Below are 27,448 nucleotides of genomic sequence, written 5' to 3'. Positions count from 1 at the left end.
GCGTGGCAGCTTCGACGCTTGGCAACCTTGGAAGTTGGCTCTCCCTAAACTCGTATTGCCGCGCCTCCATGTGACAAGGCCCAATTCCTACTACCATTTCCATCGTTCTTCTCCGACATCCAGACTGCCATCCTCTGGAATCCGCACCTGTATGGGGGCGCGCCGACAATCAATCGCCAGACCATTGCGCCCGCCGAGTCTCCGCTTGCCACGCATCCCTCGAAACGAGCTGCTCCCGTTACCTCGTACCTGGTGCACATGTGCATCCCACCTTGGGCGACCCTCATGAGCTCCCATTGCGCACGGCTTCCGTCGCCATGCCCCAGCACCTCAGCCCCGAGTCGCTGACCCCCCCCGACCCCGACGAACAAGACACTCTGCGTGCCTTGAACCGATCTCCCCATCCCTACCATCACCAGAGACCCGAGCTCCTTTACGCCTCCGACCGTTTCCGCGCCCCCCACGCTGCGACGTTGCGCCCACGAGCCACGAACAAAGATGCCACCAAGGAATCCTCCCCCGGCAGTGAGAGCGGCACCGAGGCCGACGACGAGCACTTCCTCAAGGGCCTGCCCGCGCCTAGGTCGAAACCCCACAAGGGACTGAGGGGCCGCAACGAGCATCTGTCGGGATCGTCGACCCCCACAGCATCTGGGCCTGTCTGGGGAGAAGGTAGCGACTACGCAAGGAAAGCGAAGGGTCCGAAGCCGAGGAGGTTAGAGAGGCGCCAGTCATTGGAGATCTCGCGGCGACACAAGAACCTCGCTCAGCGCGCAACCGAAGCCGCCATTGTCGCTGCGCTGGGGCTCATGGTCCGAGCGAACCACCAGGTGGCGCCACTGCTGGAGTTCTGGGGGAGAGGTGATAACGCCTCAACCCTGCCGTCTGAGAATACCTTGACTAACTTGTGCAGATTATCAGTTGCTGGGTCTCCTGTACGCCACATTCTTGATGCTCTATCCGCTGAGGGTCATGGCGTGGGCCTATCGAACAAGACAGCCTTCCCGAACGATTCCTCTCACGATCCCCTCCCACTTCGATCCGGCCCCGATACTGTATCCTGCTGCCATCACCATATCCGTTTCGCTCCTTGTCGCCACCGACAATCCGGCCGTAGTTCTACCCAACATTATCCTCAGCGTCTGCTCCTGGCCCCAGCAGATTGTCCCCAAGTTCGAGCCGAACACATCCTACGACTCAATTCACTGGGCACTCTCGTGCCTTCCGCTGATATTCAGCTCCTGGCGAATCACGTCGACCTCTACCCACGTCGCCGTGTCGGACGAAGACATGACACTTCTTTATCCCCTACATTGGACTCTCTGCCTCGTGCTTCACCACCTCACGACGACAAGCCTGCTGACATCAGAGCTTCAACTTTTCTCCATCGCACTAATCAACGTCCTGATCCTGGCCTCTTCCCCCCAGGTTCAGGCTCTTAAAGCCCTGCTGTGGGTAGGGGGCGTGGGCATCCTTGTTCTGGCTGGTTCTGCTATCAGATCTGGCATCATCCTGGCTCGTGTGCCAAAATGGCGGTTCCGGCAACTCCCGGGCCATCGGAGGCGGCCACTGTGGAAGGAGCTGTCAAAGATCTTCTCATGGAAAAGGATAAAGAGTGAATTCTTTGGGGCCACACATGAGGACCTATGGGACGAGTCGTCCTCCGAAGAGGAGCTGGAGACCAAGCAATTCCGAGGCCTAAAAAGGGTCCAAACGCTGGGTGTGGGGGTTGACTTGTCAGCTGGCGTGGGCAACAGTCCATCAATTGCTGTGTCAGATGCTCGGGACTTTCAGCCGACGGGCATTGCTCGCAGCCATACCCTATCGTATGTGGACGGGCATCCTCAGGTGAACCGCTCGCACACGCCGTCTGGGAGACGAAAGCGCGGCATATCCGTATCCCTACGGCCCTTTCTTAAACTGACATATACCCAAGCCGTCATTAGAAAGTGGTTGTACGCACTATACGTCTACCTCATCCTAGTAGCGGTGATTCTTGGGGGAATCCGTACCCACATGCAAATCGCTGCTTTCGATGGGAAAGACCCTATTGGCTGGGCGCTGGGTTACTTGTTTGGAGACCTCCCCTGGTTCAGGTTCCAGGTCGTCAACGCCAACCTGGAAAGGTGGATATGCCTTCCCGCAAGGTCAGATGACTATGAAGGGAAGCAGTGCCACCTGGGCTGGGTCCAGCACCTCCGGCACGACGACTTTGGCGAAGCAAATACTCGACTCATGATCGCCGGGTACTGGCTCATGGTCATTTTCTTCGGGTTGGTTACCGTTTTCCGCCTCTCAGACATCTACGAGGTCGATACACGCCGGAAAGTGTTTCATTTTATGATGGTAGGGATGCTTCTCCCTGCTACCTACGTCGACCCGGCCTTTGCCGCCTTGGCCCTGTCCATCGTCCTAGGAGTCTTCCTGATCCTCGATCTGCTGAGAGCCAGCCAACTCCCACCACTGTCCAAACCAATCGCCTACTTCTTGGCGCCGTACGTTGACGGTCGGGATTTCCGTGGGCCGGTCGTCATCTCGCACATCTTCCTGCTCATCGGGTGCGCGATCCCCCTGTGGCTGGCTCTCGCGGCCCTTCCGCGGACGGGAACCGGCTACAGCGACGGCTGGGAGATCCCTACACGAGATGTCAGCATGGTCTCGGGAGTCATATGCGTTGGGCTCGGAGACGCAGCTGCTTCGCTCATCGGCCGGCGCTACGGCCATCACAAGTGGCCATGGGGCGGCGGTAAGAGCCTGGAGGGCAGCGTGGCGTTTGCGGCGGCTGTGTTTGGAGGTCTGGCTGCAGCGAGCATATGGCTGCGGGTTGGCGGGTGGCCGCTGGCCAGCGAGCCGGCTGGGTTACTTGCCAGGGCTCGCAATGCCGGCGTGTGTGCCTCGATGGCGAGTCTGACGGAGGCGGTCCTGACTGGTGGCAACGACAACGTGATTGTCCCGGTGGTTCTGTGGACGTGCGTCAAGAGCCTGGCCATATAATGATTATAATGAAAGCATTGTTGCGGCGTTGGGATGGGATATAGATTCGAGCGATGGGATACCTGGCGGCTATAGAGGCTTGGCCTTGACGGTAAAAAAATACATGAGTTGCTACCATTGATGTGATGTTCCAGTATATGCTTGCCCCGTTTGGTATGCCGTCGTAAATCATGACAGTGGACTCCGTGCCTAATGCTATATAGTGTTCGCTTGTCTACCAACTCACCCCATGAGATCCTCCAAAATCGCCTCCAACTCGTCTTTTCTAAATGGTACGCTGAGCAACTCAGTCCCCAGCGCATCTTTCCGACTTGTGATGATCTGATGATCGTGGAATCTGCGAAAACGAATGTGAGCACAATCCCATCAAGCTGAGCTGCGAGTCGAAGGGGAACCCACTCTTTCAGCAGCGTCCGGAAGGCCATCTCGGAGCTGCAGATGAACTCCTCCACCGCCTTGTTGTACACCATCCTGTACTCAACACCCACATCCTCCCCGTCGCCGGCGCCGCCCTCCTCCTCCATCGCCACGAGCACCTCTCCCACGAGCAGCTGGAACAGGTTCCGCGCGTTCTCGGGGAGACTGCGCAGCACAAAGGCGACGCCCTCGCGGCCGTTGACGCGGCGCGCCTTGCGGCCCAGCAGCTCGTGCACGTCGTCGACGGCGTCGAGCTCCGCGGCGTAGGACGCGAACGTGGTGGCGTCGTGGAAGGCGAAGGAGAAGGCGGAGCGCAGGCCAATGTCCCACAGCAGCGAGAAGTCGGGCGTGTCGGCGGAGCAGGCGAGGTGGATGCGCGGGTGCGCCGCGAGCTGCGCGAGGGTGGCCTGGTTGGCGGGCTTGCGGAGCGGTGCGGCGTCGATGGAGTTGACGACGAGCGTGAGGAGGGTGTCGGGGGAGGAGGAGAGGTGCGCGAGGATGGGCTGCGCCATGGAGGACGGGGGTCCGGCGGGGATGCGCTGGTCGAGGGCGAGGCCGACGGTGGTGAGGACCTCGCGCATAGTTGTAGTAGGGGCGTAGCCGTTGATGATGACAATCTTATGTTGCTTGTTTCTAGGGCCATTGTGGTGTAGGTGCCGCGCGAACCTATGGAGGAGTGATCTTTTCGAGCCAAACCCATACAAGCATATGCTGAATCCCTGAGAGAGCTCAAAGGTCCACTGCGGAAACGATTCGGCGTGCAGGGACTCAAGGTACTCAATGTCCCCCTTGTGGCGGTCCTCCAGATCCCGGACGATGTTGAAGTACTCTTCATGGGAGAGGAGGTTCAGCGAGGCAAGGGTGTTGTTCGAGGTCTTGGGCCGTCCGGGCTTGTTCTGAGCAAAGAACAGCTCGTGCGGTGGAAGATCTCTCGGAGGGGTTGGCGACTTGGCTCGTTTCTTTCGTCCCCTCTTGGGAGTTTTCGAGGGTGTATTCGCCCCCGTGTCGGTTCTGTTGCCCTCGCCGCCTTGGTCCGTCGTGGCATCGTCTCTTTCTTCGTCCACATCATCCTCCCCCTCACTGGACTCGTAGATCTCCCGGGCAAGATCATCCACGTCCTGCTCGTCCTCGCTCCCCTCGTCCCCGACGACGTGCTCAATCAATGCTCTCGCGCTCTTTCTCCTCGCGGATCGATCCGCACCCGCTTGCCTACGCGGGGTGGCATCGTCCAGGGCTTCAGTTTTCGAGGGGGTCCTCACCGTTGCCTGGCGCTGTGCCTTTGGTGTGGGTGTGTCCCCATTCGTCTTGGCCTTGGGAGGCCGGCCACGTTTGCGAGGAGTCGTCTTTGGCGGTTCTGCTGGCTGCTCCTGTGTTTCTGTGGCGCTGCTTTCATGGGCGACCCCATTCCCATTCGTCATCGGCACATCTTCAGACACGGGCTTGTTTGTGGCGGCGTCGCCGGCCTCAGCTGTAGAGTCTCTTCGCCTTTTGGACGGTGTCGTCACGGTCTCGACGTCTTGGAGTGAGCGCTTGCGAAGGGATCGTGGCTGGTCTGGATCAGGCTGCGGCTCCGCGACAGCCTTTTTTCTCGGCATGGTAAGCGCCCGGTGTTTGCTCTGGGAGACTTGGTTTGGTGAGGATTGGTGATCGATTCAGGGTAGGGAGATGTCAAGAAATCTGGACCGAGACGCGCCTCGACGCGCCAGAGGCCGCTGGGATAAATTGGCTGTGGCGTCTGTGGCGCCAGCTCCCCCTGCAATTGCCCCTTTGGGGGTTGTGGCAAGCATTGATGTCTGCCCTGGTGGCCAGCAAAGCGCAGTCTCCCGGTCCAACGAGTTTGCAATTGGGGATTTTATCTGCTTGCACATAAAAGTGGAGGCATGGAATCTATTTGAATCAAGATAAGTTTGGGTTTTCTATCAAAATGCCATCAAACAGCGTGTCAAACAGGCAGGTTACAGGGCTCATTATGTTAGGCGTGGTCGACAGCGCCAGGCAAGCCACAGATTTTACCCGCGTTCCACGCAAACGCGCAGCACCATCAACCTCTGACTCTCTCATGATCTACTGTATAAATCCCACCAACGCTCATCTCTTTTCAACCTCATCTTTTCCAGCTCATAGGCTCCGGCCGATCTCACCAAGATGTTCAATTTGAACCTCTCAGCCTCATTCAATGTCCTCAGGATACTCTTCAAGCCAGGCATCTGTCTGCCTCACCACACAGTCCCAACCTTTGGCGACCTCCCCATCCCCCTCGACAAAGTGCTGCAACGAGATGGCCGCTCCGCTCAAATCAAGGCCGTAGTTCTTGACAAGGATGATTGCTTTGCCTATCCAGATACCCACGAGGTCTACCCGGACTACAAGGTTTGAGTCCTCTCCCTGACGGCGTGCCCGCCCAGCAGCAGTCGCTCACCTATCCCCAGGCGCACTTCGAGGCCTTGAAGAAGGCCTATCCTGGCCGTCGACTGCTCATTGTCTCCAACACGGCCGGCGCCAGCAGCTGGGACCCCAAGCTGAAGCAGGCTGCTGAGGTTGAGGACGCGACAGGACTTGTCGTGCTACCGCACTCGGTCAAGAAGCCTGGGTGCGGCTCCGAGATCATGGAGTATTTTAAAAAACACCCCGAGACGGGCGTCACCCACCCGTCGCAGGTTGCTGTCGTCGGCGACCGCCTGACCACTGACATGATGCTGGCCAACATGATGGGTGGATGGGGCTTCTGGGTCAAGGACGGAGTCATTCCCCTACAAAAGAAGAGCATCGTATGTAGCCTTGCATCCCCCGCTCACCGCAATACCTTTCTCTTTACTAATAACATCTATAGTTCTCGCGGATGGAGCGGCGCCTTTCTGCATTCTTGTTGGCCAGGGGCTATGAACCTCCTGAGCCTCGCAGCCCATTTGAAGAGTAACGGGACTAGCAGCCCCGTCTCTCAGTGGCAAATAAGCGAGGTCCGTTGAGAGGAGGAGAGCAAACAATGGCACGGTTTCCATTGTTGTGGGCGCAGGGGATGAGAACCGTGCTATCCGAAACCACTATAACACGCCGGTGGCCGTCAACTCGATTTCATTTCAAAATCATGCCAGAGCGCGCCACATGGAGGGCGCCTCAGAATAGGCACCGGACTTTGGCCGAGTCAACAGGCTCCTAGGGTTCTCCATGGGGCATACTGCAGATATCTGACCGTTAGATGTCTTCGTCGATCATCTCGCAGAAGCTCAGTCCTGAGATCCAATAAACAACTACACCTACCGGCAGGATATCGAAGAGGAACCAAACCATGAACCCAACTACGGATAACAAGAAGAGAATGGCTACATCGCATTCATGAGGGGGTCCTCAACGCACGGGGGAGGATTATGATTCAGTGATTACAAATGGGGTATCTGAAATTCGTCTCATCCCATCTCGACTAGATATCACATCGCAGACCGCTTCCGCCTATGGAAACAACCCCATGGAAAGATCACAAGTGAATCACGAGGGCGAGTCCTGCGGTGCCCCCAGGCACCAGATATATAAACTATACGATTTCTCTTCGTTGCCCGACAGCATATAACCATCTTCTGGCCAGTGCCATCTTCTTCCACGTTTTACAACATACCACGCACGGGGTCTACAACTACGCTCTCTCTTGCGTGGACAAAAACGGAATCATGGGAGGCAAGACGTGGCAAATGGAGGAGGAGGAGTTCTTTTGGCGGGTGGTTGTGCCCCAGTCACCCGAGGCCGCAGATGTATCCCGGAGGCGATACTCCTGGAAACAATGTGCCGAGTTGATGCAACAGAAGCTGGGTCATCGTGGCCTTCGAGCTTACAGCAAGCAGTTGCTATGTAAGTATTGTAAGGCTATCATTGATGTCTTCAACTGACCTATCCTAGATGAGCACTTCTACCAAAACTGCAAGAGCGAGAGGCCATCGCCACGCGCCAGAGGATTTGTTCGGGAATATCTCGCCCAACGTGGTATGCCTTTTCTTTCTCGTCTCAAGGGATCCCTTAGATTCTTTGTTTGCTAACCATAATCCAGGCCCATGCTCTATCCAGCGTGTTAGATCATCCTCTGGCCAATCTCGAATCCAGTCCCTGAAAGCGCATCGTCCTACAGGCCCCACGACTTCAACCAGCACTAAGTGCCTCAAGGATGGCGGCCTTTCCAGAGAATCGCAGGCACACCAATGTTCGGTTACCATGGTAGACTTTGCTGGCAAGGGTAACCCGTCGTCAGCCCGCATCCCACTGCCGACTAGGGCATCGATCAAGGTGGTTGGGCAGGGCGAGCGCTCAGCCAACTAGTGGTTTTTGACGCGCTCCGTTTACTAGGTAGCTTTCCAGGGGCTCTATCCTACTCGAATTAGCAATTTTCACCAACCAGTAATCTCCGGGCCCTTTTTGTTTCTTGGAGAATACGTTGCAACCCATTGACCCCCAACGCCTCAGTCTCGCCCTGGTGCGGTCAAGCCGCTTCGCGTCGCCACATCCTTGGCCAAGGGCCAACCCTGCATCGACATGAATGAGACTTGAGCCACCTCCGCTCATCCTCCGCGGGCGAACTTCTCGTGCGCCTTTACGGGGCTTGCTCCTTGGAACTAGATGTCCTCTTCAACGAACACCCGGCCTTGGCGTCCCGTGTTCCCCTGACGCCTACCAAACGGGATAAGGTATTAAGGAAACTGAGGGAATCCCGAACCCATCCCAATATATAATGACGCAACCTTCTGCTTAGGGTTCATGAATACCATCCATGGCTCTAGTCCGGGAAATGGACACAGCAAGACCAATTTTCTGTGAACATGGGTTATACCCACTCAGTGGCTTTGCCCCGGATGGGCTGATCGAGACTTGATACCCTAGAGGGAAAGTTAGTAGCCGCATATGTGGTTATCAAATACCACAAGCATTTGGCTCCAAGTCACCAGACGATAGTGGCTGAAGCATGGCGGCCGACGACGGATATCGGATTCTGTTGTGGGTGTCTCATAATGCCGTCTCATTGGCATATAAGGAACCGGGGAGGTAGCAGAGGATGAGCAGAGCGGGCCTAAGTCTTATTCATGCCAACCATGTTCCAAGGGGCTGCAGGTACCCTGCTGGTCGAAGAGACCTTTACCGAACTACTAGCACGCTATGGTACACGCATCATTTGAGGTAGGGGCTGCCGAAGAATAAAAATTCCGGTTATTAAGCAGTGGTAGCATTGATCTCGAAGCAATGCGAGTTTCGCACTCGGCTACTCCTCCCAAGATTAAAGCTGCCTTCGCTTTGTGCCGTATTTCCCACTTGATACATATGTATCTGACAATATTGTCCCGCAGGTCTGATTTACACGATACGAAGATAGTCAATCTAAGTTTGCTATAGCTAGGGGTCTAATCCACGTTGTGCAGATTCTCCTCGCCATATGGGGCTCTAGGAAGGCTCTAGGCAGAGCCCTTGGCAATATTGAGCTATATGATAGTTAACAACGAAGATGCAGCAGTGTTACAAAGCTTACACTATCCCGACGTCTTAGCAGATCATCCACCCTCTTATCAACTCTCTCTAGAAGTCCGACGTGGCATCCATCCGCGTGGATGATGACTTTGTCCCAGTTCAGCAGTAACGTCCTCCGAGACGTCCCATCGAACCGTTCGAGGCGATCTGAGCGGTGACCTAGATAGGTACTCTCCCATTTCCTTCGCAATTGACGCAGCGATTGAGGTAAGTATTCAATATGCTTGCGGAAGTTCTTAAGGAGATTAGCGGTTAAGGAGTAGTCCTTTGCTAGTTGACCCGAGGGGTTGAGCACAAGCGTCCTGAGCTGTTCTGGATGTTTACCCGTAAGAACATCGTCCTATATTTGTCTTAGTAATTATACCCTTAGTTTCTTCCAGAAGGGTATTTCATCTAGATACCTCAACGTCGTGGAGCGATTCAATATGATCCAAACAGTCATTCCAGCCTATGCACCAATCATCGACGCCGTGGAAAAGGAGTAACTGGAATAATGCAACGCCGGAGGCCTCCATTGTAGACTCTAATCCACTCCTGATCCAATGGTACTTGGCCGCATTGGTCATAAAGTGAGTTTGTTCCGATACGACGAATCCAACGGTGCTGGGATGGTTCGCATGCGATTCGCCCTTGTAGGAGGAGGTCGCAGTCCTTATACCAAGCCACGTCTTCACCTCGCGGAAGGATATATTTCTGCGTTCCATGGCCAGCGTAAGTATGTGGTAATCACATGGCATACCGGTACCCTTCCAATCCTGAGGCTCTAGCGTATCACGGGGAGTGAAGGAATGGAAAATGAACTGGAGATATATCCAACAGTCGGAGAACGTTCCGAGTGACCATGAACAAGGATCCCCAATATCTCCGGGTCCCTTTTGGAGGCAATACCCGTGAATTAGGTCTAAACACCAGGAAAATTCTCGACAAGGGCATTCCATATGGCCTTTCTTAGTCGGGTTCGTCATAAGGAGCAGGATTGTTGCAAGGACTGGAAAGGACATGAACCAAGAGTCCGCTCTATTGAATGTCCTACATCGTGAAACAAAAGTCAAACTTTGCTCTTCATATGAGAGCTCAAGATAGGAATTAGAAAGATAATATACCAGATCTGAGAATCAGGTGGACGCTCTAAGATTGGTCCATTCTCAGGCGCGGGAGAAGATACCGCAAGACGTCTGCGCTCCAACTCTGGAAACGGCTTGAGTTCTATTCCTCTCTTGAGATGCGTTAACAGAATTGTGGCCACTGTGGAATATTTTAGAGAAAGCTGACATATTGGCGGCCAAGGAATTCCTGAAGTACGCCCTCTGAAATCCAGAGGTCCTTAATTTGAACATTCTCGCGAAGGTCAAGCTCCTTGGAGGCCAACCATTCGAAAAGCCGGATACCAGGTAAATCTGGATTGTAGATATCCTGTCCTATCTGTCTTCTCTGGAGGAGACTGATGGTGGCATTCGGCCAGGAAGCGCGCAATAACTCTACTGCCCGGTCTGTTTTGTCGGCGACTGTTGTTTCTGTGTCAGTCTCAAGCTGAACCATAGCCTCCCAATCGGATGAAGGATTGGAGGGTCTGCGGATATGAAAGTCGTTCCCTGACATCGGTCCACCGTGATGACGAGTGCGGCTTGCGGCCAGACTTTTGGATTCCTGTTGGAGAAGGTGAGAAGAAATAAGGTTTTCTTTGAAGAAGGGCTCAAGCTTCTCGAGGAGAAGGTCGAGGTTTTCCTGGGTTGGCAGGCAGTAGCCTAGCTGTACAGAGATGGAACTTGAAGTCGCCGACATGATTGATGCAGTCAGTGGTTAACAACTTGAGGCTTAGTATTAATTGCTGTTATTCGTAGCAAAAACGGATGTAAACTCAGAGAAGGGGATTCCGCGATGAGAGCCAGAAGGAAGTATGCAAGAGTGGCCAAAGTATATAGCGAGGGGTTTTCGAGTGTGATGGGATCACGCAGTGTGCCACTGGGACCGCCGTGCAGCCAACATGCACCCAACAACATACAGACTAACGACATTGACTTGCGCACGCTTAGTACATAATTAAACAACTTGTTGATGTGTCAACACTGCTCAAACCACCATCTACTATCACCAAAACTACAAACACACGGACACCAGAGTCACTCAAGGTGACGTTCAGTTGGGAATGAATCACATTACTGGAGTTCTCGGCCATGCACCCAGTACCCGTTTCAGATACAGAGAGGCACAAGTTCGCCAGTAGAATGTACATATCCAATGCATGCATGACACGTCGGCGACTCTTTGGCTTTTGGGGGGGCGCGGGGCGGGTGCCAAGCCGGACGCTACGAACCCCGATTGTGGGGCCGGTGGCGCTGCTCCCCGACAAAATCAAGGCGGTCAGCGGCGGCAGAAATATCTTCCCGCTCCCCGACGCGCCCCGATAAACCTTCCCGCCGCGATAAACCTCGCCGCCTCTATCCGTACTTCTGTCACCACTGGACACGTCGCCGAACCCCGATTACCCTCCTCCTCCACCTCTCTCCCGCGAAAATTCACAACCACGATGAGCTTCCCATCAATGCCCATAGGCGGCGGTGCCGCCCCCGGTGCGCCCCCGCTCGCTGGGAGCTCCCAGGATCCCGGTGTCAAAGCTGTGAGTGCTCTCTCCGGTGGCGCACAACGAATGCGTCGGCTATGGTGGTGGGACGGTTATCGCTGACACGGGTGGCTCTACAGGTCCAAGCTGCGATGGAGTCGTGCCTGGGCAAGTCCGTCATGTCCGGCGTCATGGGCTTCGGCATGGGCGGTCTCTTCGGCATGTTCATGGCCTCGGTACGTCGTCCACTCCCCGCTCTCATCCTCTCCCCCGCGCTCCGCTCCCCCAAAGCCATCACCATCCGCTAACAGGCCTCTCCCCTCATTAGATGAGCTACGACACCCCCTTCGGCGGCCCCCAGCAGACCCCCGTGTCGAGCCTGCCCCTCCGTCAGCAGCTCAAGGTCGGCTTCAAGGACATGGGCACGCGGTCCTACTCCATGGCCCGCAACTTTGGCAAGGTCGGCGCCCTCTTCTCCGGCATCGAGTGCGGCATCGAGGGCCTCCGCGCCAAGAACGACCTCACCAACGGCGTCGCCGCCGGCTGCCTGACGGGCGGCATCCTGGCCAAGAACGCGGGGCCCCAGGCCGTCGCGGGAGGATGCGTCGCCTTTGCGGCATTCAGCGCGGCGATCGACGCGTGGATGAGGCAACCCAAGGACGAGTAGAATGCGGCGCCTTTTTGTGTGCGTGCGTGCGTGCGTGTGTTTGTATCATGTAAGAGAAGGAGATTAATACGGCCTGTTTTGCTCTTTTTTCGACGGCGTTTGGGACCATATATCATGCATAGAGGATTTTGGGCTGGCGTTGGGAGACGGCTCTCCACTTTTTACAACCGCCGGGATATCACCTCTGGGGGCCCTTTGGTGGCCTTCTGGAAAGATTTCACGAGCACCTGTACAAATCTGTATATTTCGCATATAGCCCTCACAGGGCCGGTAGCTGTCCGGACGACGCAGTCATTAGACGCCCTAGACGAGCCGAAATCAAGTCTGTATCATTATTAGAGTCCTCAACCCCCTTTTACTAAAATCGTATATCCCTTTAACGCCATGCGATGAATTCCAGTCTTTAGCATCTCTCTTGATCCCAATACATCGTCAAGTCTCTTTAATTTTTAGGCGGCCTGGTAGACCTCGAAGGCGCCAAACTCCCAAAAGGCGTTGGCAAAAGCTTTGGGGTTCTTGGCAACATAGTCCGTGCATTTGCTGGGACCTAGTTTCAGAAACTGTCAGTAAACCGTGCTCCAGAAGGACTCTTGAGCAGACTGTTCAACTCACATCCAGAATCAGCATAGAGGGCCTCGCCTAGCTCTCCGCACAGGTTGATGTTGGCCACGATGGAGTTGTTGCGGAAGTGCTTGCCAATGTCGCAGTCCGTGTTGGGGAAGTCGGCGGTGGCGGTGCCCCAGGAGGAAGGGTTGGGCTTCTTGCCGGTGATGTCGCTGGGGATGGCGCTGCGGGCAAACTGCCACATTCGGATGCCGGCATCCCGCCACTCGACGGCCATGACGCCGCCGCCGTTGTCGTTGAGGGCCTCGCCGTAGGACTCCTTGTCGCCGAGGACACCGCACCCAGCATTGGAGTTCTTGGAATGGTCGCAGTTCTTCTGGTCGACGTCGCCGGTCTGCTTGCGGCGGACACCCATGGAGCAGCCCTTGGTGGTGTGCAAGGTCATCTTGTTGCCGTCGTCGGCCTTGTTTACGGCCTCCATGATGTCGATCTCACCGTGGTTGGGCCAGCTGTAGGGGTCCGTCAGCCAGAGGGCCGGCCAGGTGCCGCAACCGTAGGGGCTGTGCTTGACGTCAAAGATGAAGAGCCCGTTGTTGTAGGTGCTACGGGATGTGACGCGGACGGAGAAGCGTCCGGTGGAGGCGTCAGGCTCGTCCCCAGGGCCTACCGAGGTGTCCACGCGGAGAACGGCTCTCCCCGACGAGGCATAGGTGAGATTCTAGGAATGTCAGTTTACCAATGCCTATGGCACGATTTGGAGATAGCATACCAGTTGCTGTGCTTGTTCACGAGGAACATAGTGGACAAACCCGCTGGCTGAAAGACGTTAGTTTCGCAAAGGGGTAATATAAAATTGAGGGTATGGCTTACTAGGATCATATCCAGTGAAGTAGTCAAAGTTATCAAAGAAGGACTCTCCCTCGACTACCATGTCATTAGTACCAAGGTCCAGATGAATTAGGGAAATGGTGACCAACAAGTCTCGCTCAGGGAGTATTTGAGCTGGGAGTAGTCAGGGTAGGCATTGTTCTTAGCCTGAGTGACTCCCACAGCGACAGCAATGATAATGACAATGAGAACGACGATGGACAGGGCAATCCAGACTCTCTTGCGCCAGTACCTGGGGTTCCACCAGGGCATGGTGGTCTGGGCTGGGCGGATGCCACTATCACGGTGGCCCCTGGCCGAATAGGGCCCATCATCGTACTCAAAGCGAGGCGAGGCGGCGCCCGACTTGGGATCGTAGTGCTGCATGTTGGGCGTGTTGTAGTGAAACCGAGGCCGACTGTTAATGATGCAGGAAGCGGACACAAGCGAACATGGAGAGAAGGACGGGAGGAGGGGTGAAAAGAATGGAATGGCGTGTCAGAAAGAACGAGCGCTCACTGGGTTCCAGTGGGCAGGGACAGCGAGCGACTGTTTCACAAAGACTTTGGGATGGTCGAGGTGACGTAGACACAGATGGCAGTGGGCGGCTTTGCTCAAGCTCGCTGGAAGCGAGTGAGACTGGATGTCGGGCACTTTAAGGGTCGACCTCTCCCTGGGTCCAAAAACGGAATCTTACTTTGGGGTACGGAATACATCGATATCTCCGTGCCTGTGCCCTGAAGCCAAGTCTTCTAGAACCGGAACAGCGTGAGCAGCCAGGCGCCTGTGAGCACATTGGAATGCCATACGAGGAGGGTGTGCACACCACCAAATAGGTAGCCAGGCACCTCCACCTCGTCCGGCTTCATCAGTGGCTGGCCTTCTAGTCTTCCACCGGAGACCGGCAGCGCGGGATCGCATCATCGAGGGTCCTGGCCTGTTGGGGCCTAGGGCACCACAAGTTTTCCCCATCCACGGTGATACGAGACGCGTCATGTAATACCATCGTCACGAGATGCCAGGTGGGCAGTGCTGCGTTGTGCGCACGCCAGTTCAGGCTTCCCTGCGGTCGTTGCATGGCGCATCGATCATCGGGTTTGAGAAGCTGGCGGCCTCGGTTTGGGCAGCTTGGATGGATCCCATCGCAATCGTGGTGAGCGCGAATGGCAGAGGCGAGCCTGAGCTTGCCGCGCGCTGGCGTCAGCTCATCAATTGGCGTGGCAGCATGGAACCTGGAACGTTGCCATCCAGCCAATGCTCCAGCTAAAATGTACGTAGTGCTCCAGGCCTCGGCGCTTCACGGTGGCTGTGCAGGCTAGCCACGTTCTTATCGGCACAAAGCCGCCGAATCATTGAGTTGGCATGCGTGTGAAAAGTCTGAAAATTCCCATGCTGAAAGCAGATGCGTATAGCAAGTCGTATTAGTTCCTTTGGGTATTATTACCGAGTATGCAATATTATTAGTACGATGAACGAATCTGTCATCGATTTTAGAATGGGTGTCCATTCATCACGTTTCCTTCGGATGCCTCTAAATTGGAACCAATCTTACTAAACGTATTCGTACTACATACTACTTATGATCTTTCTGAGATACATATGCTGGTTTTCTTTTGACTGTCGAAGGTATTATCATTATCGCTGGCTAACATTTTGTACAACCCCCACGCTTAACAATCTAGAACACAACACACGCTCGCCATCACCAGTCAAACACAACCGAGCTACTCCGTCTTTTTTATCTCTGCATCCGTCCAGTCCCACAGCGCCTTAGCCATGTCTGCGTTATTCGCGTACATGTTGTACGGTTTGTAGTGTCCCACAGGGACATAGTACGCCCCGTTCACAATGTCGCCCTTCTTCGCACCCACCGCCGCCCAGAGCTCGTTGAGCGCACCCTGGGGGATCGTCTGCCCGAACTTCTTCAGGATGCTGGCGGCCATGGTTCCGATGGCCCCAAAGCGCTGCACCATCGAGACGTACAGATCCGTGTAGATGACGCCTGGGTGGATCGAGACGGACGTCAGTGCCGGGTAGCGGCGGGCGAGCTCGGCGGCGAAGAGGATGTTGGACGCCTTGGACGCGCCGTAGCGCACGTTGGTGTCGGCGCGGCTCAGCTTGTCCTGGTCGAGGAACATGCTGAACCGCGGTGCCAGGTTATGCCCAATCGACGAGACGGTCACGACTCGCACGTCCGCGCCCGGCTCCTCGACCGTCTTGAGCAGTGTCGGTAGGAGGAGCTTGGTGAGAAGGAAGTGTCCCGTGTAGTTAGTGCCGAACTGGATCTCGTGTCCCATCTCGGTATTGCCCGGGGGCAGAGCCATGACGCCGGCATTCAGGATGAGACAGTCCAGTCGGGAGGACTGGGCAGTGAATGAGCTGGCAGCATCCCGGATCGAATCCAGCGACATCAAGTCCAGGGGCAGCCAGGTGATGTCCACATCATCCTCGACTTGCGACTTGATAGATTCAATGGCATCCTTAGCCTTTTTCTCAGACCGCGCTGCGAGGAAGATCTTGGAGGGATGGTGCTTGGCCAGCTGCAGGACCGTCTCCTTGCCGAGGCCAGTATTGCCTGGGACTTGCCATCAGCATTGGTTATATAGCATACGAGATCAGGTACAATCTTGGACGACTGTAGCTCACCTCCCGTTATCAGGATGACTTTGCCGGCGAGGCTGGTGATATCCCTATCGGGCTTGAAGTCGACACCGCCAATGAAGTTCGTGGGGTTGAAGGTAGCCACTCCGAAGGCAAGGAAACTGGCTGCGTGGACCAACGTCGAGCTGATGAATGACATGGTGGTAGAATGAGTTGAGAATTAATGGGCAGTGAATGGGAGGCGAAGATGCCAACGCAAATCGGTATCCAGGTAGCCCCAGCCAGATGCCTGTAGTATTTGAATGTTGTCGACAGTTGCTAAGTTTGCCTCCCAGAAATCGTACCTACAGGTAGGTGGGGACCACCTTTGGCCGGCCCCCATCCGGCATATCACCACCTCGAAAAAGTCTCGCTTTGCGATGTCCGATTCACCTCTTCCTTAATCATATTTCTTCTCCCAATATTGTCTCTAGAACTCATTACGGATTCGATGCGGCCACGTCGTCCCCCGTAAGATAATACTGCGTAACCGTGTCTCTTGCCAGCATAATGAGCCGGGACGCCTCGTCTTGTCCATTGGACGCATCACAACGCTTCAACAGGGGGGCTGGGCCGTCTTCTCAAGAGCCCACGAATAGAAGTCAGCAAACCTGTGTGATAGAGCACATTGCAGTACAGTAGCGACCAGGAGAAGAGAACTGTGTCAATTTAGTGAATACCCTCCATAGGACCTGGAGGATGGAACGGCGTGTTTGTGAAGGTTGGAAGTCGTGGAGTGATGACGTTTAATCGTAGATGTAGTTTTGGCCTGTTCCGTTCAGCCCTCCTCAGTAGGCGACGGATCTATCAAGCAGAATAAGATACCTAGGTATTTTGCAACATGATAGTACTACCTGGTAGTAAGTTTCTAAGTTATGCGAACCTTATTTGTATTTTTCTGATGTTGGTTTGCCTCACTTGGTTGGGCACTCCGTACCGCAGCTACCTACGAAGTACGAATGGCGTTGAAAAGCCCTACTGATTCAGGTCACAGTCTCCCCCGCCCTCTCAGCCAGTAGGTTACCAAATAATAATTGAGAATACAAGACATACAACACCGGCAGTCTTTGGCGAAGCGGGTGCCGGGAAGATAGCTCTCATGGAGTCGCAGGGTGGACGTTACGAGTAGTACTATTGGGACACTCGTCGCAAAGACTACTAAGAAAGATCTACGTACACCTACACAAAAGCCAGGGTCCTAAAACAGTTGAGGCTTCGTCTTTTTACTTCTTTGGATGCCCATCAAGTTACCATCTCAACAGGGTTCCGAAGCCGCTTGCGCCAGGGTCGCCCGGATAAGATAAGCCGCGTCTCGCCGGTGCGGGGAGACGGGAACCAACCACAGGAGCAAGGCTGCAAGCGGGGATTGCCACTCGTCAGCAGGTCATGTGGGCAGTGACCCCAGCGGCTGGGGGCCTCCACTGTTCAGACCGCCTGAGGCCCTGAGCTGACGGGGAGCCTGGGACCTGCCTGCCTGCGGGAACCCGGCAACCAAGATGACGTGTGAGGTGTGACCGTGCCTGACAGCAGCGTCTTATCAAGCTTCCCACCGCATTCCAGCCTTGATTCTTCCATCAACACCACACCATCCCCCAATCCACCCATCCCCATCAAGTCTCTTCCCATCAATCCACCGTTCAGCTCGGCGGAATCTGCATCATGCGGCTGTCATCATCCGCTGTCGCCCTGGGCGCGGCGTCTTCTGCCCTTGGCTTCCAGAGCCAGAAGGTCCTGCACGGCGGCAATTCGGACCAGCCCGTCATCGATTTCGAGTCGGGCAACATCGAGTCTTGGGCCAGCTCCCTCGAAGGCATCTTCGGCAAGTTCACATCCGAGGCCAAGGGCATTTGGGACGAAGTCTCGCTGCTCATGCCCGATGGCGTCGAGGCCTTCAAGAAGCAGGCCCTTGGCACCCCTCCGAAGCCGGCCACTCGCCGTCCCGACAGCCACTGGGACCACATCGTCAAGGGCGCCGACGTCAAGAAGATGGGCGTTAACGGCGTTGAGGGCTCCCAGCGCATGGTCGGTGGCAAGCTCGAGAACTACAACCTCCGCGCCAAGACGGTCGACCCCTCTAGCCTCGGCGTCGATACTGTTAAGCAGTACAGTGGTTACCTCGATGACGAGGAGGAGGACAAGCACCTCTTCTACTGTAAGCTTACTCATTGTACGCCAAACATATAAGACCTTGTATCTGACTGTGTCCAGGGTTCTTCGAGTCCCGTAATGACCCCGAGAACGATCCCGTTGTTCTCTGGCTCAATGGTGGACCCGGCTGCTCTTCGCTGACCGGCCTCTTCCTTGAACTGGGTCCTTCCACCATCACCAAGAAGCTTGATGTGGAGAACAACCCTTACTCGTGGAACAACAATGCTTCCGTCATCTTCCTTGACCAGCCCGTCAACGTTGGCTATTCATACAGCGGAAGCAGCGTCAGCAACACCGTCGCCGCCGGCAAGGATGTCTATGCTCTCCTGACCCTCTTCTTCCACCAGTTCCCCGAGTATGCGAAGCAGGACTTCCATATTGCTGGTGAATCCTATGCCGGTCACTACATTCCCGTCTTCACTTCCGAGATCCTCTCCCACGAGGACCGCAACATCAATCTCAAGAGTGTCCTAATTGGTAATGGTCTCACCGACCCCTACACCCAGTACGCCTACTACCGCCCCATGGCTTGCGGCGAGGGCGGCCACGAGGCTGTCCTTAGTGAGAGCGAGTGCCGGGGCATGGATAGCGCCCTGCCCCGTTGCCAATCTCTGATTGAGCGCTGCTACGAGTCTGGAAGCGCCTGGTCCTGCGTGCCCGCCACCATCTACTGCAACAATGCCATGATGGGCCCTTATCAGCGCACCGGCCGCAACGTCTACGACATCCGTGGCGATTGTGAGGACTCGTCCAACCTCTGCTACTCTGCCATGGGCTGGATCTCTGAGTACCTTGGCCAGCAAAATGTGCGCGATGCCGTGGGCGCCGAGGTGGATGGCTATGAGAGCTGCAACTTTGACATCAACCGCAACTTCATGTTTGCTGGTGACTGGATGCAGCCCTTCCACCATCTTGTGCCCAAAATCCTCGAGGAGATTCCTGTCCTCGTCTACGCCGGCGATGTTGACTTCATCTGCAACTGGCTCGGCAACGAGGCGTGGGTCAATGAGCTTGAATGGTCCGGCCACAAGAGCTTTGCCAAGGCGGAGCCTGAGGATCTCGTCGTCTCGAGCGACAGCGAGAAGTCGGAGTCGTACGGCAAGGTCAAGTCGAGCGGCAACCTCACCTTTATGCGCATCTACCAGGCGGGCCACATGGTGCCGATGGACCAGCCCGAGGGGTCGATTGACTTCTTCAACCGCTGGCTGGGCGGTGAGTGGGCTTCAACGGATAAGAATGTCTAGTATACGAATATCTAGAGGCTCTCTAGAGGAAGTGCAGAGCGATAGATGTGTTGTACTTGTGTTTACAATCATACGACTTGGTAGAAGTGGATTGCTAGTGTAGCTGAAGGTGTCTTTCGCCACATAAATCACATAGTTGAATGTCCATGCCCGTGGAAGCATCCGCTGTGAATTTTGCATTGAGTGAAATAACTCGAGTATACATACATGGTAGGGTTGATCAACACTCGTACTGTACAGTTTGACAAGACCCATCTAATCGCTGAAGGTCTTGGTGACGGCAATGACGGCGCACACCCAGGCACCCAGATCTGTAGTCAGCGTCCGCACCATATTAACACGCAGCCAATCCTTCATGTAGTCGACATTGGACTTCTTCTTGTTGTTCTTGGCGTCACCCACAGCCTCCCCGGCATCACCAACAGCGACGTCGCCGCCCTTGTTGTCCAGGATGCTCTTGACCGACTGCGCAATGACTGGCACGAACAGGAGATGCCCCACGGCCAGGGCGGCCGCGCCGGCGTACCAGGCCAGGCTGCCCTTGGACCGCAGCAGGACCCGCGAGGAGTAGATGCAGCCCACCGAGGACCAGGTGGTGACGCCCAGGAAGGTGACGACGCGGACGAGGCCCCTCGGGAAGAAGAGGGAAAAGTAGGGGGAGATGACGGCGTTGGAGGAGGCGCCCTGGTTCTGGACGAGGGCTGGGTGGGTGAGCACAGAGAGGAAGCTGTGCTGGTCGAAGGAGAAGAGGAGGGTCGACGTGGAGGAGACGAGGGGGAGGAGGAGGAGGGCCGTCTTGGGGGAGAAGGCGCCGGATGCCATTTTGTCTGACTGGCGATTGTCTCAATGAATGATGGGTGTTGTGGTGGAGGGAAGAGGATCACGTCGAGCAGGTGAGATTTTAGATCGGGACTGACATGGTAGTTATATCTTACATGAACACGATTTACATGACCGGGCCTTCCTCCGGCGCAGACGGTGACTAACAGCTACTAAGACACAATCTCTGGCGGATGTGGGAGATGGAACAAACATGGATCGGAGCGGCCCGGGGGTTGGACATGCAGCACAGTCATGAGGAGCTACGTAGAGGGACCCATAGCTAAAGAAAGTCGTATGATTTTGGTTGTTCGTGCTTACATACATGTACCTGATTTCCTTGGCTGTTACCAAGGACGTTAGTATAGGGTAGCTTCATGTATGTACGCACCCGATGATGGTGCATACATGTACTTGAACTTAAAAGAGGTAAGATGCCACTGAATGTATTGAATCTCGCAGTATAAGTTTATCTTACTCCCTATATTTACAATAAAAATAGTCTTGGAAGTCTGTGACCAAGGCACACACATCTCTCGAGGCGACAGAGTAAGATGAGCTGGCGCTGGCATACCGGGTGCTACGGGCCTACCGCATCTCCTACATGAAGCCTCCCTGTAACACAGTATACGATGGGTGGGAAAGGGGTGTATACAACTAGAACGTTCTCACTCGTTTTCCTCGACTATACCATTTCTTTGAATATCATATCTGTTGGCCAACAATCCCAGAGCCCCAACTGCGTAATAGTGAATACGAAGCTGGACCATCTATCTCATATGTTCTAAGCAATCTCGAACCGGAGCGCATCGTACTGGACGTACACCGTCTCCGCCAGCTGAGCCGGCTCATAGTTGGTCGCATTGTACGGCAGACTCAGTACAAGCTCGTTCTCGCCCTCTCTGAGCAGCTCCGGGTGGAAGCTGAACTTGTGGCTCACGCCGTAGCAAATGGCCCCTGACCGGACACCACACGAGCTGCTTTGGTTCCACCTGTCCTCAATGTTAGCTCCTCCAGGAAAACACAGAGTATATTTGGGGAGGCAAGGAGAGAACGTACGGGATTATCCACGGCTCCAGGTCCTTGCCATTGACGTTGACCGTGTAGTGAAGATCAGCGTGCGGCTCCGACGCATTGTACACGTCCGTGTTTCCCGCCGCCGTCTTGGCCCCAGCCAGCTGCACCGTAAGCGTGGCCTTCTTCTTGCGCTCCACCTGCGCCTGCTTGAGGTCAAACGCCACGGTCCAGTTGTTGACGTCGCCCTCGCCCACGTACGGCTCCGGGCGGTTGTAGCTGGCCTTGCCACCAAATACACTCCAGTGCACATAGTTCCAGTCGGTCGCCTCGTCGCTCTCGCCGACCTTGAACCGCACGCCGTCGGGGAAATCGGTGGGGAAGTCGTAGTTGCCCCAGTAGATGCGGTACTGTGCTGGCTGCAGCGCGTGCTCCGTGTCGGGTGCGTGGCCGTGGCGGTACTCGCCGCATGAGCGGTCGGGTTTTCCGATGCGCCAGATCTCCTTGCCCTGTGTCTCCTCGCGCCAGCGAGCCTGAGTCTTGTGGCTGGCGTGCCCCTTGCGGCTGGGGACGATTTTGATGTTGTCCTTGATGTACTGGCCAAAGATGCCGTCTGCGTAAACAGTCAGGCGGTATGTTCCGGCCCTGACCATGGGGATGGTGGTGTCACCGTCCTCGTCCACGTCGCCCCAGTACTGGTACGCCGTGGGATCGAGGACGTTGTCTTGAAAGTCGACACCAGTCTGCGAGAGAACCGCCAGGGCCCTCTTGGCACCCTTGGGAAGGTCGACGTGGAGGTTGAAGGTCGTGCGTTCTGAAGATGGGGCGTAGTTGGGAACGTGCTTGGCGATGGAGTCGTAGAAGTCAGCGTTCCACTCGGGGTCTGCATACTGAGCCGCGTCTTCCTGGAGCGTTAGGATGTCCGTCTCTGGGGGAAAGCTGTTAAAGTAGTGAAAGGTCTGTGGGTAAGTTAGTACGATCAACTCCCTGCATTCGTCGACATACCGGTCCGAATGTACGGTCGAAGCCATGGGTGATGTTGGGCTGTCATTAATCAGTTTCGCTCTAGCTAGAAGGTGGGACAGCTGCGCTCACAGTTTGGTCGCCATGATGGTTGGAGCTGATGTAGTTGTACAAGATACCGTCCACTGTGAGATCAGAGTGCGTCGGCCCACCAAAGTACGTGTCCTTGGTATTCATGACCATCCACGCCCCATACGTTGACCCGTCGGGTGTGCGGGAACCATCGGCGTATCTATCTTTAGTTAGCCCATGTTCTCCTAGGCGCCTGAACAAACACTTACAACCCGTATGCCGTGATATCCCTCCACGAGTCCGCAAACGTGTACTTGGTGAAGTAGTCGGATAACTGCTCCACGTACGGATCGTCGGGCGTGTTGCCTAGGTACCACGTCGCGTCCTGTACTGTGACCCAGTCGTCGTTGGTGGCCGAGTCAGGAAGGGGAGCGTAGTGTCCCCTGTTGGTCAGGAGGTGCGTCCACATATCCGTGTTAGGGCGGAACATGGTGCGAAGCTCCTGGAGGTTGCGCAAGAAAGGTGTCGAGTCGTTGTAGTACGCAACTCGACTGAAGGTGTGCAGGCCAGTCTCGCCGTCCCGGAGGAACCAGTACTGCTCAAGCACCTGTCCTGTCTCGGAGTACGTGTCGGACATTTTGATGCCGCCATAGTCGGTCCCTGTGGAATCGGTTCCAGAGAAGAGCTCATAGGTTGGCGATTCCTTCCCGGGTGTCCAGAAGCCGGATGGTGTGCAGTAGCAGTCCAGATAGGGCCCCCGTCCTACACTTCCGTCGGGGGTGCCGAGGAGGTTTTGACCGTCAAGGGTGAGTTCCGTGACGACGCCTTGGCTCTTGTCAACAGCCGTGTGGAATCGATTGTTGTCGAGAATAAACTGCGTGTCCGTCTCTTTGGCCTCCAGCTTTGCCAGCACTCCATTCGGTGCTTGAAACGCCCATAGGAGGAGTGTCGCCGTTGGGAATATCAGGGACCTCATCGTCGGTGTTCACCTTATCAGGAGATGTAAGAACTCTTGGGCTATCAGTCATTGCAGGTACCCTGAGAGGCGCTATTCTTTATATGTGGACTAAAGGTGAGCTACCGGATCGCGGAGCCTTGGGGTAGCTGTCGGTGAAATTCATCATCGATTGGGAGGCATCGCCTTACCCCGTGGGGATATCTTGATTTAGCCAGCATCGGTTCCGGTAAAGTCCCTGTTCGACATACAGAACCCGATTCGGGATTCGATTGAAAGAGCAGCGAACCCTCCTTACCGCCTCCTCGACAACAGGCCAAGATCCGAAACTAAGATGATAGGGGTATCCATCAGACGCAACTGGCCCCATATCTTTGATGACGTCCAATTGTGTCCAAGGCCCTGCCTTGGCCTTCGGTCCCTGGTTCCGAGCTTCAGCATGCTGGAGCATAGGCATCATGCATGTTAATGTCCGTGCCATTATACGTTTCCACGTATGAGAAGACGGCTTGGCTACGAGTCTGAACGGCGCCCTTAATGTTGAATTCACCAAATGCCAATTCACGATCTTGTCTTGCGGCAGGTATGAGCATATCATATTGGCAGCTGAATATTATTGCGACACTGCATCTCATCAGTCGCTGCGGCAATCCATATGAAGATATAATAGAGCCGAATCTACCTAATCGTCGTCTTCTTCAACCTTTGCGCGCTTTGATTGTCTGCTACTCCCTTCCTCCTGCAATCCATATCCTCGTTTGGAGGAAGTGGACTGCTCGACTTCTGACAGGAACTTGTCAACGTTAAATGGGTCTGTCGCATCCTTCTCGAACTGAACTGGTCCTTCGCGAGCCTGAGAATAATTAGTTAGAAAATTTGCGAATCGGAAATAGAATAAAGGAATGCCTACCTCAACTTCGCCAGCCCCCTTGAAGGTACCCTTGCCTAGAGCCTCTCCAAAGCGACTCGTCTTCTGAATCTTGGCCATTTCCTTGTCGCCAGCTTCAGGGTCATCATCGTCATCCATGTTCGCACGCGGTCGGTAAATGCTGCTAATGGCATCCTGCGCGGCAAACAGAGGCTTGTCATAAGGGTTGTCTTCGTTGAAGCCGCTGTTGAAGCCGCTGGACTGGTTGAATAACCGGGAGTCGTACATGGTCTCCTTGGATTGTGTCGGTTTCGCCAGGCCCAGGGCAATCTTCTCGGAAATGTCACGGTTCTGTTCTCGGGCCATGACTTGCATCCGACGCTCAGCGCCCATGCGGTTCTGCCGCAGCTTCCTCTCTTCCTCTCGTAGCTTCTCCTTTCTCGCCTTCTCGCGTTCCCGAATCTCCGAGTCCTCGCTGTCGGACGCGCCAGAGTCGGAGTAGCTGTAGCTCCTCGATCGTGATCTGGAGTCTCGCGAGTCTCGCGAGTCTCTCGAATCCACCGAATCCCGTCGTTTGCGTCCCGCGGTAGAGCGTTCCGCCCGAGCTTGTTGTGCCAGGTTCCGCAAGTTGTCCTCCTTTTGCATTTTTTCCTTCTCAGCCAGTCTCTGCTGCATCTTGGCTCTCTGCTGGACCTCTTCACGGGCGTGGCGTTCAGCCATCTTGACAGCCTCAGCAAACTGGGCATGCTTGTCACTGATAGCTATGTCCTGCAAGCCCCTTCCGTCAGCTGCCAACCGCTTGTCTAGGGCGATTGTGAAGCCCTTGGGGTTCTTCCAGTTTGAGATGGGAGGAGGAATCTTCCACATCTCCTGGTCTTCGGCTGTGAGTTTTCGAGGAGGCGAGTGCATGACAGGCGGAGGAGGCGATGGCGGTCCACGGGGAATCTTCTTGTGCTTGAACTTGGGCGGCTCCATGGGGTCCTTTTGCCGCTCAACAATCTTCATGATTCGATCCTGCTTCTTCGAGTTGTCGCCCATCTGGTTCGCCGGTGTGTATCGCACGAAGGTAGGGTCTTTTCGGTTCCCGACGTTGACATTCTTCGGCTTCTGCGCAGCGACAGCGCCGCTGACCAGAGCTGCGAGCGCATTCTTCGTCTTCTCCGTTGTAGCCGCAACAGCCTCCTTGTCCGGTCGCGTCAGGTCGATCTCGCCGGCGTCGGCACGCTGCCGGAGTGGGATCAGGTCTTTGAATGATGTGTGGACGATTCGGCTCTCGCTGTGGCCCTGCCTGGCAATGGCGTCGTATTTGACCTTGCCCTCCGCGTCGACCTGGATCGCCAACGCGTTGCTCGTCGTCTCGCCCTTCTTGCCCATGTCGAGCGGGTATTGGGCCACGGGGACCTCGGGAAACGCGCCTCCATCACCAAAGTCCTCCTGCGCACGGGGACGCCATCCGGATCGCTGCCCGTACGGAGGGGGGCCTGATCGCTTCAGCACGACCTGTGTCTCGTCAATCTGCCCGGCCCCTACGATGCGCGGCCCGCGCTGCTGCGTGTGACGCGGCGCCTCCTCATCCTCGCCGGTGTATTTGGGCTTCGGCAGCGACGCCTGAAGCGATGAGGCGATCGACGTCATGTTGTGGTGTTATTGCGAGTTGGGTGGAAGAAACGATGCTTGGTCAAGAAATCTGGGGGTTGAGCCCGGCCAAGGCATCTGTAGAATTTCAGGTTGCGCCCGCCACTGTGGCTGGGTATGTTGAACCAGCCACTACCCACTATCCTAGGTAGCCTTACATAGTACATGACAGCATGGTTTACCTTGGCTTGGCCAACTTGCTCTAATATAAACCAGTTCCAACTCGCTGAAATGTCTGAATCCAGATAACTCGCGCAGGATAATCCACTCAAATCCAAGTTTAGAACGCAATGTAGGCGATATTGAAGTCCTATTTGATGTTTATTCACTTTTTCTTGCTCAATCGGCTGACAAAACCATCCCTCCGCAGTCCACATCGCGTGGCCTCGCTAAGACCATGCTTCCGTACAAAATCCATGCCGCATGCCCAATATCAACCTCTTTTGTTTTGACCCTGCGCCTCGTAAAACATAGAATCCGCACAGAATATCCTCGTTTACACGTATCCTTTGCGAGCGCCCTGAACACCTCGTTAGTACAAGCCCCCTACTAGGACTCGAATGGGCGAGAGGGAGGAACACTAACCTGGAAGAAAAACCTGACAACAAAGACCTGTAGCGCCCCCATGCAAATAATAAGGGCGATCTGGATCATACTGAAGCGTACGATGCGCTTCTCGGTGCTCTGGACGGTACTGAAGTTTCGGTTCTCGCGGGTCCGGAAGTACTTCTGATTTCGCGACATGGTGGATAGCTTCCCGGAGATCTTGAAGATGGACTCCTCGAGGTCGGAGGTCTGCTCTGGAGAGGTGCCCTGCTTGGACGGCAGCTGGGCTCGCGACTCGTTCTCGACCTGTGGGCATCGCGTTGTCAGTCACAGCAGCCCTATGTTATGGCTTTCGCCGTGGGCAGAACGCACCGAAATTTCAAAGTCGATGAACTTGTCGGTGAAAGTGCTCATCTCGTTATTAAAGCAGAATGAATACGCGCCGGGCGTCTGCGCCGTGAAGACGAAGTCACCCTGGCGCTCCTTCTCGCCGCTCAGAATGATCTTGCCATTCGGACCCTCCACATTGTAGTCGACATCAAACGCGCCACCGGATTGAACCTGCAGGGAGCCTTTAGTCAGTTTGAAGCATCAGAAGAAGGCTAGGAGTGGCGAGGACTCACGGCAAAGTAAAAGGCCACCTTCTCGTTGTCATTCTTAGTCTGAGCGTAGAAGCAGGCCTTCTCGTGAGCCAGTAGGTTGTACGTCAATGCCGTGGCAGCAACATTGGTGATGAAGAAGGCAATAAGCCCGGCTAGCAGCATGGGCAGTCTCATGGTGGCGACGGGCGGCGTGAGGTTGTCGCGTGCAGGGACACACAGCTCATCAGGACAGACTGGCCCGGTTTGGGGCCAAGGGGCCACGATGGGCATTGGAGCCGGAATCTCGTAGCGCCGATCCGAGAGCTCTCCTGAGGTGACAGCCACAGTACTTCGCACCTAGTACGAATATTCACCAGCCACATCTCGGGATGCCC

At 55.3% G+C, this 27,448-nt stretch overlaps 12 protein-coding genes across 12 annotated transcripts; 5 read left to right on the top strand and 7 right to left on the bottom strand.

Moving 5' to 3' along the window:
• Positions 1-317: 317 nt before the first annotated feature.
• On the top strand, positions 318-2,994 carry SEC59 (dolichol kinase; the record flags this gene model as incomplete). The annotated part of the gene is made up of 2 exons (XM_083198345.1): positions 318-861; positions 914-2,994. 2 exons carry the CDS (start codon positions 318-320, stop codon positions 2,992-2,994), a joined length of 2,625 nt encoding a protein of 874 aa, XP_083046080.1.
• A 222-nt stretch (positions 2,995-3,216) lies between these two features.
• Positions 3,217-5,006, bottom strand: ORC2 (origin recognition complex subunit 2; the record flags this gene model as incomplete). The annotated part of the gene is made up of 2 exons (XM_083198344.1): positions 3,217-3,331; positions 3,394-5,006. 2 exons carry the CDS (start codon positions 5,004-5,006, stop codon positions 3,217-3,219), a joined length of 1,728 nt encoding a protein of 575 aa, XP_083046079.1.
• A 550-nt stretch (positions 5,007-5,556) lies between these two features.
• Positions 5,557-6,328, top strand: ACO1O0_008989 (phosphatidylglycerophosphatase; the record flags this gene model as incomplete). Its single annotated transcript, XM_083198343.1, has 3 exons — positions 5,557-5,781; positions 5,841-6,179; positions 6,242-6,328. 3 exons carry the CDS (start codon positions 5,557-5,559, stop codon positions 6,326-6,328), a joined length of 651 nt encoding a protein of 216 aa, XP_083046078.1.
• A 745-nt stretch (positions 6,329-7,073) lies between these two features.
• On the top strand, positions 7,074-7,713 carry ACO1O0_008988 (uncharacterized protein; the record flags this gene model as incomplete). The annotated part of the gene is made up of 3 exons (XM_083198342.1): positions 7,074-7,251; positions 7,300-7,383; positions 7,448-7,713. 3 exons carry the CDS (start codon positions 7,074-7,076, stop codon positions 7,711-7,713), a joined length of 528 nt encoding a protein of 175 aa, XP_083046077.1.
• Positions 7,714-11,568: 3,855 nt separating this feature from the next.
• On the top strand, positions 11,569-12,137 carry TIM22 (translocation channel protein TIM22; the record flags this gene model as incomplete). The annotated part of the gene is made up of 3 exons (XM_083198341.1): positions 11,569-11,574; positions 11,611-11,706; positions 11,799-12,137. The coding sequence occupies 3 exons, from the start codon at positions 11,569-11,571 to the stop codon at positions 12,135-12,137; spliced, it is 441 nt and encodes a 146-aa protein (XP_083046076.1).
• Positions 12,138-12,586: 449 nt separating this feature from the next.
• ACO1O0_008986 (concanavalin A-like lectin/glucanase domain-containing protein) lies at positions 12,587-13,955 on the bottom strand (the record flags this gene model as incomplete). Its single annotated transcript, XM_083198340.1, has 5 exons — positions 12,587-12,684; positions 12,750-13,419; positions 13,471-13,517; positions 13,572-13,625; positions 13,679-13,955. The coding sequence occupies 5 exons, from the start codon at positions 13,953-13,955 to the stop codon at positions 12,587-12,589; spliced, it is 1,146 nt and encodes a 381-aa protein (XP_083046075.1).
• Positions 13,956-15,292: 1,337 nt separating this feature from the next.
• On the bottom strand, positions 15,293-16,368 carry ACO1O0_008985 (uncharacterized protein; the record flags this gene model as incomplete). The annotated part of the gene is made up of 2 exons (XM_083198339.1): positions 15,293-16,143; positions 16,215-16,368. 2 exons carry the CDS (start codon positions 16,366-16,368, stop codon positions 15,293-15,295), a joined length of 1,005 nt encoding a protein of 334 aa, XP_083046074.1.
• Positions 16,369-17,867: 1,499 nt separating this feature from the next.
• ACO1O0_008984 (carboxypeptidase C PRC1) lies at positions 17,868-19,600 on the top strand (the record flags this gene model as incomplete). The annotated part of the gene is made up of 2 exons (XM_083198338.1): positions 17,868-18,360; positions 18,417-19,600. The coding sequence occupies 2 exons, from the start codon at positions 17,868-17,870 to the stop codon at positions 19,598-19,600; spliced, it is 1,677 nt and encodes a 558-aa protein (XP_083046073.1).
• A 255-nt stretch (positions 19,601-19,855) lies between these two features.
• On the bottom strand, positions 19,856-20,422 carry PRP45_2 (uncharacterized protein; the record flags this gene model as incomplete). The annotated part of the gene is made up of 1 exon (XM_083198337.1): positions 19,856-20,422. One exon carries the CDS (start codon positions 20,420-20,422, stop codon positions 19,856-19,858), a length of 567 nt encoding a protein of 188 aa, XP_083046072.1.
• Positions 20,423-21,203: 781 nt separating this feature from the next.
• On the bottom strand, positions 21,204-23,444 carry ACO1O0_008982 (galactose mutarotase-like domain-containing protein; the record flags this gene model as incomplete). The annotated part of the gene is made up of 5 exons (XM_083198336.1): positions 21,204-21,411; positions 21,479-22,392; positions 22,439-22,477; positions 22,529-22,688; positions 22,738-23,444. 5 exons carry the CDS (start codon positions 23,442-23,444, stop codon positions 21,204-21,206), a joined length of 2,028 nt encoding a protein of 675 aa, XP_083046071.1.
• Positions 23,445-24,105: 661 nt separating this feature from the next.
• On the bottom strand, positions 24,106-25,926 carry PRP45_1 (SKIP/SNW domain-containing protein; the record flags this gene model as incomplete). The annotated part of the gene is made up of 2 exons (XM_083198335.1): positions 24,106-24,276; positions 24,334-25,926. 2 exons carry the CDS (start codon positions 25,924-25,926, stop codon positions 24,106-24,108), a joined length of 1,764 nt encoding a protein of 587 aa, XP_083046070.1.
• A 496-nt stretch (positions 25,927-26,422) lies between these two features.
• ACO1O0_008980 (emp24/gp25L/p24 family/GOLD-domain-containing protein) lies at positions 26,423-27,248 on the bottom strand (the record flags this gene model as incomplete). Its single annotated transcript, XM_083198334.1, has 4 exons — positions 26,423-26,446; positions 26,512-26,778; positions 26,845-27,033; positions 27,096-27,248. The coding sequence occupies 4 exons, from the start codon at positions 27,246-27,248 to the stop codon at positions 26,423-26,425; spliced, it is 633 nt and encodes a 210-aa protein (XP_083046069.1).
• Between the last annotated feature and the right edge of the window lie 200 nt (positions 27,249-27,448).

Source organism: Amphichorda felina, assembly GCF_050947745.1.
Source record: "Amphichorda felina strain 45539 chromosome Unknown scaffold_9, whole genome shotgun sequence".
Lineage (NCBI taxonomy): Eukaryota > Fungi > Ascomycota > Sordariomycetes > Hypocreales > Bionectriaceae > Amphichorda > Amphichorda felina.
Note: the sequence above shows the minus strand (reverse complement) of the source record. Positions and strands in the feature narration are given on the sequence as shown.